The sequence below is a fragment of the Temnothorax nylanderi genome, unplaced genomic scaffold, assembly GCF_030848795.1.
Source record: "Temnothorax nylanderi isolate EJ_2023f unplaced genomic scaffold, tnyl_v1.0 TNYL_tig0892_pilon, whole genome shotgun sequence".
Lineage (NCBI taxonomy): Eukaryota > Metazoa > Arthropoda > Insecta > Hymenoptera > Formicidae > Temnothorax > Temnothorax nylanderi.
Genome location: NW_027249954.1, coordinates 41,660 through 50,733, shown reverse-complemented (window position 1 = coordinate 50,733; position 9,074 = coordinate 41,660). Strand labels below are relative to the sequence as shown.

Sequence of the window (9,074 nt, the reverse complement as noted above, 5' to 3'; positions counted from 1 at the left end):
CGTGTGCTATCGGGAAATAAACTTTTTTTTCTCGTTAGCACACGTCCCTTTAGCGCTCCTCGTGCGCTATCGGGAAAGAAACGTGCGTGCGCTATCGGGATAATGCTTCCAACATTTCGTGCGCTATCGGTACTATGTTTCATTTTCTTGTGTGCTATCGGGCAAATGTGCATATTAGTTGGTGCGTTTATCGGGATAGTGCGCCATTTATTTGGTGTGCTATCGGGGCGTGTGCTAAAGGGATGTGGGCTATCGGGAATTATTTTAAATTCGACGTGTGCTATCGGGCTGTGCGCTATCGCACCGTGCGCTAACGGGACCCTCCCTCTTAATTGTACGTCACGCAAACTCAGGGGGTTTTTATGCCTTAACAGGCTTTTCATGAGCCAATAAAGGATTATTTCCCTTGGCTCGAAATCACGACTTCTTTATTTTTACCTATCCATCCCGAAACCGGAGGACTTCTTCATGTTGGAGAGGTTTTCGACAATACAGTTTTTGGTGCCTCCTGTGAGGTGTGAACTCACGAAGAGGACATTCAACGCCGATACCGAGACGTCCATCCACACGCAGAACAGTCGTCTCCGGGGCCCATCCCGCCCGAGTCAACGCAGAGAACCTTCGAGATTGAAGAGCTAAGTATTCTCAAGTACATACGTCTCATATCTGATAAATTCATCTTTTATTGAATTCGATATCGACAAGCTTCGTTTTTAATTTACGTTTACATAATATTTATCGACAAGAGGAAATTACGATTCGCGGAAGGACGTTTTTCCGAGCGAGTTCAGACGTGTTGGAATACCTTAATATCTATGTTTCGAGACATACAATTACGTAGCCGGGTTGTGTGATCCGTCGCCGCCAAAAAAAACTCGTCGAGCCGTAATTCGCTATTATTATTGGGCGCGCCCGAGAAGACCGACGACGCATTATCGGTCGTGCGCGGGAAATCAGACGCAGCCGTGCTAGCTGAGTCGCGTTATATTATTTTCCGAGTAAACATCAAATTGTTTAACGAATTATAAGGTCGAATTTCATCGGATTCATTATGAGTCGTCTAAAATATATCAGTCAGAAGCGTTCAACGCTGAAAGCTCAACTGACCAATCTAGAAAAAATAGTCGCGGAGGCTCGATTAGACGAGGCAAACCTAAAGATGCGATTAAGGCGTATAACGGAACTTTTCCACGCGTACGAAGAGTTGCATGACGAGCTCGAAATGCTGGAGCCGGCGGATGAAAATTTAGTCGAATTTAACGACATTCAGGACCAATATTACGCGATTGCGAGCAAGATCGAAACACTCACACCGGCGTCAACATCGCACACGGTCAACTTAAACGCGACTTCGACCCGGTCGATAACAACACGCGTCGTATTAAATTACCAGTTGCCGAACTACCAAAATTCGACGGTAATCTAGAAAAATGGTTATCGTTCAAGAATACGTTTGTGACAATGATCGATTCACGACAAGATATAACGGACTTGCAAAAGTTTTTATATCTGAAGGATTCATTACGAGACGACGCTCTGAATAAGATTTCAATCTACGACGTAAGCGAGGAAAATTATAAAAACACGTGGAAACTTCTCAACGACTCGTATGAGAGAAAACAAATTCTAATCGCGAAACATCTCGACGCGATTATCGATTTATTGGCGCCGGGTAAAGCTACGCACAGAAGGTTGATAAGGCTCGTTGACGACATGCGACAACACGTGAACATGCTCGCGTCGTTGGGAGTGCAGGCGGATCAGCATCTATTAATTCGGATAATAGAACGAGCATTACTAACAAACATTCGCGCTAAGTGGAAAGAGACTCTTAGTTTGGATGTCTCGCCGACGCTCGAACAATTATACAAGTTCATTTCAGAAACTGCGTTCCGCATCTTCACGCTAGAACAAACACGTCGCATTCCAAATCAGAAATCGGCAACCGCCGCCCAAATCGGAATGACGGAGACCACTCGTTTTCGAAGCAATTTCGCGGAATCTACAATCACAGTTAATGATGAGCACGATAGTTCGTGTAAAAATTCACACGGTAATTTCATTCAGTGTCGCGCCTTATTAGACACTTGTGCAACGGCTCATTTTGTGACGCAGGATTTTGTTCGAAATTTAAAAGTACCCGTACGCCCATGTTTCATTCAGATTGGCGCGATTGGCGACATGCACACAACATCAAACGGTACAGTTGAATTCTTCATTTATTCAATCAACAACGATTTCAAGAAAAAAACTTTCATTCTTAATAATACCAAAAATCGCAGACAGAATTCCGGACGAAGTATTTCCACGCAAGTCGATCGACTTACCAGCGAATTTAAAATTAGCTGACCCACAATTTCACTTACCTCGATCAGTCGACATGATCATCGGTTCCGGAGCGACCTTATCTTTGCTATCGATCGGACAAATTAATCTTTCGCGGGATAATTGCGATTTATTTTTGCAAAAAACTCAGCTCGGCTGGGTCGTCGTCGGAGGGATAGTCGCGGCCGGTGGAAGAGGCATTGTTTCATGCAAGTTGACAGAATTGACGGAACAAATTGCAAAATTTTGGCTATTAGAAGACACTACCGCTAAACAGTTTAAGTCGTCGGACAACTCGGAATGCGAGAACCATTACACCCAGAATACGATGCGCAATGGTTCGGGACGTTACATTGTGCGATTACCATTTCGAATGGTGGAAAGGGACTTCGGGAATTCACGAGTGATCGCGTTACGTCGGTTTCACGGATTACAGAAAAAATTCAAGATCCGATACTTAAACAAGAATACGAACGCGTGATGAACGAATACATTAATTTAGGCCACATGTCACTGTTACCGGAAGAATCGGAAGGTGGTTATTATCTTCCCCATCACGCGGTTACAAAATCCACGAGCGTTACAATTAAAGTACGTGTAGTTTTCGACGCATCGGCAAAGACTAACAGGGGAATATCGTTAAATGACACTCTGATGGTCAGTCCTACGATTCAAAGCAAATTGTTCGAACATCTGTTGCGATTTCGCATGCATAAATACGTGCTCACCGCCGACATTGAAAAACAGTACCTAAAAATTTCTGGTTTTACGAGGGTCGCATTCGTACGTTTCTATTAAATACTGTGACTTTTGGTCTGTCATCGGCTCCTTTTCTCACCATTCGGACGATCCAACAGCTCGCGAGTGACGAAAGCGCCGATCTCCCCGTCGGCGCTGAAAGTTTGGAACGCGATTTTTATGTTGATAATCTTATAACCGGGGCAAAAACTTTAAAGAAGCTCGTACAGATTCGAGACGAAACTATCGAAATTCTAAAACGCGGTGGCTTCAACATAAAACAGTGGGCATCGAATCATCCGCGAGCTCTCGTAAGTTGAACAAAAGAAGCGTAGATGACGAGTTTCTTATCAACGAAAATCCAATTCTGAATACGCTAGGCATTTCATGGAACGCGCGTCGCGACGAATTACTTTATACAGTCAATCCTATTTAGTTATCTGATAAAGTGACTAAACGTCGTATTTTATCGAAAATAGCCAAGATTTTCGACCCCCTCGGACTACTTGGTCCGATTATTCTAACTTCCAAAGTTTTAATGCAAGAATGTTGGAAAGCGAAAATTTCGTGGGACGAGTCAGTACCCAGCGCGTTATTCTCTTCATGGTCATCATTCGTAAATCAACTCGAATTAATTGATCATCTGGCTATCGATCGACGTTTAATGGTCGACGAGCCTATCGAAATTCAAGTTCACGGTTTTTGTAATGCGAGTAAGGTTGGTTATGGAGCCTGCTTGTAAGTACGATCCCGCAACGAGCGGGAAGACATTCTTGTACGACTTTGTTGCGCCAAAGCGCGCGTTGCTCCTCTCAAAAACGTGACGATGCCTCGACTAGAATTGTTAGGGGCGCTTACACTGGCGCGGTTATATCACGAAGCGAGTACAGCATTCACTTTCGAGCCTGATGGAACTGTTTTTAGGACGGATTCTATGATTGTCTTACATTGGTTGAAAAAATCTCCGAGTATTCTCAAACCGTTCGAGGCAAATCGTGTCAAGGAAATTCAAGAAATTAGTAAAGAATTCAAATGGCAACACGTTAAATCGGAACACAATCCAGCCGACGCGTTGTTGCGAGGTCAACTTCCGCGAGAATTTTTGAAAAACGAATCTTGGTTCAACGGTCCATCATGGCTTAAACAGTCCGAAGCGAATTGGCCAATATCTCTCGAAACTTCTATTAAGGAATTACCAGGCTTAAAGAAAACCATTTGTCTAGTGTCACAGGTTGACTCGGACGACATCTTCAAATGATTCTCATCCTATACGAGGTTAATTCGTACCATCGCATATTGTTTGCGAATGTTATCCTCAAATCGAAATAGGGGCGCGCTTTCAGTACAAGAAATCGCCGAATCCGAACGGCGAGTGCTAAAGCTTATTCAGAAAATGCATTTTTCAGACGAGATCAATCGTATCTCAAACTCAGAAAGAGTGAAGGGCACAAGACTAGCCACATTAAATCCTATAATCGACGAGTCAGATTTGCTCCGCGTCGGCGGCAGGCTGCAAAATGCAAACATTCCCCTTTCGTAAAAACATCCGATTTATTACCTTCACATCATCATGTCACTGATTTGATTATTCGCGAAACACATGAGAAAAATTATCACGCAGGGATTCAGTCCACCCTTTATACGATTCGTCATAGATTTTGGCTTCTGGACGGAAAAAATCAAATACGTAAAATCACCCGACATTGCGTACGTTGTATTCGATTCCGTGCATCTCCTGTTAAGTATAAAATGGCTAATTTACCGAGATCCAGAATTGAAGAGAACACCGCGTTCTTTCACACAGGTATCGATTTTTTTGGACCCATGTTTATCAAGGAGAAAAAGCAGCGAAATAAGGGTCGCGTAAAAGTTTACGGCTGCGTTTTTATTTGCATGTCGACAAAGGCTGTACACATTGAAATCGTTAGTGAACTATCGACAGAAGCATTCCTTGCCGCGTTAAGACGATTCATAGGACGTAGAGCCATTCCGGCAAACGTGTATTCCGACAACGGTACGAATTTCGTTGGTGCCAATAATCAACTTCGCAAACTATACGCTTTAGTCGAATCTGACGAATTTAAAACGCGAGTTGGCGACTTCGCTACAACGAAGAAAATTTCTTGGCATTTTAATCCGCCCCTCTCACCTCACTTCGGAAGCATATGGAAGGCGGCGGTAAAGTCCTTTAAACATCACTTTAAACGAGTAGTAGGCGATCTGCTGTTTACGTACGAGGAGCTAAACACCTTAGCAATAGAAATCGAAGCCATATTAAATTCGCGACCTTTATGCCCCATATCCACGGATCCGAACGATCCACTCGCATTGACACCCGCTCATCTTCTTGTAGGGAAACCTCTCACAATGCTGCTGGAGGATAATTACATCTTTGTTCCAGATAATCGTTTGACATCATGGAGATTGATATCAAGGCCCGCCAAAACTTTTGGCATATCGAATATCTAAACGAACTACAAAACGACAAAAATGGACTAATTCGGACGTCGGACTACAGCGAGACGCTATTGTCATTTTAACCTTTAGAGGCCGGGAAAAGGACTTGAAGAGTTTTTTTTTTTTTTTACTATTTTTCCCTTATTCAACACACAAATTTTGCCCGAAAACATCAAATAGATTGTGTTTTTTGGGTGGTCGATATTTCGACCACCCCCGGCCTCTAAAGGTTAATAGACAAGAATCAACCATGTATGCGGTGGCCACTCGGACGAGTTGTGGAGGTGTACCCTGGAGACGACGGCGTGGTCAGAGTCGCGACCATCAAAACACCGCAGGGAATCTTCAACGCAATGCGAAGCTAATTTGTCCCCTACCAAACGTGTCTTAGTTTTCTTTTCAACTTTAGTCATTACTGATTGCGTTTCAAACGTACCGCATAATATAATATTGTTCACGCGATTAACATTATAGAAAATATGAAGCGACGTTTAGGAGAGACCGGGGCAATTCGTGACAATACGAAAAATTTCCCGCGCGGATAACTTCTATGCATTTGCTGGTAGAAACCTGTATTACAGACCATAGATGGGTTTAATGGTCCTCTATATTAGAACAAAATTCGGTGTGCGTATCTACTATGTTTCGTTGTCAGTGGCGGAAAAAGTGCTTACCTCGTGTAAAAGTAAATTTTTGAATCCACGGATATTTTGTATTCAATACGAAGCAATTGCTTCCAGATTTGAAACGGTAAGTTTTACTTGTTCACCTGGCATTTACACACACATGTGTAACGCAGGTTGCATGCATTTATTTCTTGTCTGAGTTTTTCGGACCACGAAAGATAAAAGTGACGCTGGGGCATTTCGTGACATGACCGCCTGGGGTAATTTGTGATACATTGCGTGAACAATCCTGGGAAAACAATGACGATATATGACATCCCTTCGATCGTCACCGATTCTTTGCCTTTAGCCACAACAAGTACAAAAATCAGGGCCGGATTCAAAGCAGCAGGAATCTTTCCTTTCAATCCTGACGTTTTTGGTGAAATCGATTTTTTACCCGGTCAAGTCACTGATCGAGCATGGAATGGAGATGACCAACCACAGCCAGGTACCTCAACTGAAAATGATGTGTCAAGGGCCTCAAACACAAATGAAAGCGACGATGACATTCCCCTCGCTCAGGTCCTTCAATCCCTTCGATCGTTTCCAAAAGCGGGCGAAAGAAAAGTCACGACAAGAGGACGAAAACGAAAGAGAAGTGCAATTTTGACTGACGCTAATGAACTCGATGCACTTGTTGACGAAAATGACGAAAGAGTACAAAATAAAAAAAAGAATACAAGGATCAAGCCCCCCAAGAAACAGCTAGCTTGCAGAGGACGTGGACGCCCGAGAAAGGTCGTTACTCGCAGTTCGGAAGACGACGAAAGCGAAGCCTAACGATTTTTTGCTCTTCCTATTCCATTTAATGTACAATTTGATTAATAAAAACCTTTTTTGAGTGAGTAAGTGTACGTTTTGATATAAATCATGAAAATAGGACGAATTCGGATATTGAAACCCGTTGAAAGAAGAATTGTCACGAATTGCCCCGTGCCTTGTCACGATTTACCCCGGTATTGGGGCAATTCGTGACACGAGACAGAGTGAGGCATTTCGTGTTCTACTTTAAAAGTAATGTGATGAAAAGACACAAATAAATATTTTTGAAAACTAGAAGGTTGCACGATGAAAAAAACCGGCTAAAACGTATTTTTATCTCAAATACTTATCTCAGAAAAAATTCAAAACCAAAAAATGTCACGATTTGCCCCGGTCTTCCCTATATAAAACATTATTTATTTTATTTAGTATTGTTGATCGTTCTACTCTCAACGGGGGGAGAGTATTCCGTGGAACAAAGGCGGCGGTGATCGAGCCATCGCAGGAGCGTTGAGCGCAATTCGATTGTCTCAGCAGTCGAATTTTTTGTTAGTTAGCTAGGCAACGAAAAAGTGATCAGTCACGCGAATCTTCTGAGAGTAGACGACCCATCGCGCCTTTCTTCGCGAACGATTATTTTGCACGGTGATTATTATCTCACGTAGAAAGAGCCGAGTCTCTTATACGGATACGCGATCGAGCCGAGTCTCGAGCACGCGAGAGAGCTGAGTCTCTTATACGAATACGCGATCGAGCCGAGTCTCGATTATGGGGCCCCGTTCGCGATACCGAGTGTCGCCATTAGTCTTTTACGTACACGTATTCTTATTAACTATCTTCTTAATTGTACGTCACGCAAACTCAGGGGGTTTTTATGCCTTAACAGGCTTTTCATGAGCCAATAAAGGATTATTTCCCTTGGCTCGAAATCACGACTCCTTTTATTTTCACCTATCCATCCCGAAACCGGAGGACTTTTTCATGTTGAAGAGGTTTTCGACAATACAACGAGCACGAAGCATGCCGATCCAGCCGATCGTGCGTTTCAGCACTGCTGCTACTGCTGCTAGACGTGTGATGGGGGTAGCGCACACAAGGAAAGAGCCGTGTACGTGTGCGCATGTACAGTATACACGGCTCTTTCCTTGTGTGCGCTATCCCCACTACGCGCCTGGCTGCGGTGTTGAAACGCAAAATCGGCATCACCCATGCCCGGGGCGGCGGGCGGCGGGCTCGACCGGCTCGAACTCGTCGTCGCTACGTCACTCGCTCGCACGCGCAGTGCACATCGTTGCCGGTTGCCCATGAAGCATTCGAAAATCATATTACTTACCGTAAATTTTTACCAAAGATGGAAAGCATGCAGCTTTTCCCTTTGTCTTAATTACTTGTGAAGCTATAAAATTTTATATTTGTGTTATTGCAAGCAACGTATAACTAATACTGCAGGTAAGTTGATTGCATTCCCTAAACTTGTACAACCTCAAATTTTTACAGAGAAAACGTATTACGAGAAAAATAATATCGACATTTCTAATCCGTTTTCTACATTACCAATCTATCTCATATGTGTGGATAATACATTACACGTCGCACACATGCAATGTGTCGACGGCCTCGGATAGCATGTGTGTGACAGATGACTCTCGTGCCGCACACAAGTGCGTGGCGTGTATGTCACGCACCGTCAGGAACGATCGATGTCCGCGGCATATACGTGTATAGACACACGCATACATAATCGGGACAAAAATTCCTGCTGGTGCGTGTACGTGTGCGCTAAGAGCACTGCGTGCAACCGAGACCCGACCAGAGTGTGTGTGTGTGTATATATATATACACACTCTGGAAGAATAATGCAATGTTACGAAAAAATAGAAATTTATTTTTTGCCAATTCCTAGTATATGCATATACATTATACATATGCCTTACACTTCCGACATTACATATATATGTACAGGGTGCTTCCGCACATACACATCAGTATGACGGGTTGCCCATTCGAGCAGGCGCGCATGGTCGTTCACAATTGCGTTGACTTCGGTGCATCACCTATAATCACTCGTATATCTTTTTTACAATAAAATGAACTTTGTAGCGCCCGAAGTTGCAATACAATTGT

The 9,074-nt window shown here is 43.4% G+C and overlaps 2 protein-coding genes across 2 annotated transcripts; both read left to right on the top strand.

Annotated features, from left to right (window-relative positions):
• Window positions 1-3,889: 3,889 nt before the first annotated feature.
• Window positions 3,890-4,321, top strand: LOC139785823 (uncharacterized). Its single transcript, XM_071724993.1, has one exon. It carries the CDS (start codon window positions 3,890-3,892, stop codon window positions 4,319-4,321), a length of 432 nt encoding a protein of 143 aa, XP_071581094.1.
• A 566-nt stretch (window positions 4,322-4,887) lies between these two features.
• LOC139785822 (uncharacterized) lies at window positions 4,888-5,532 on the top strand. Its single transcript, XM_071724992.1, has one exon. It carries the CDS (start codon window positions 4,888-4,890, stop codon window positions 5,530-5,532), a length of 645 nt encoding a protein of 214 aa, XP_071581093.1.
• Window positions 5,533-9,074: the final 3,542 nt, after the last annotated feature.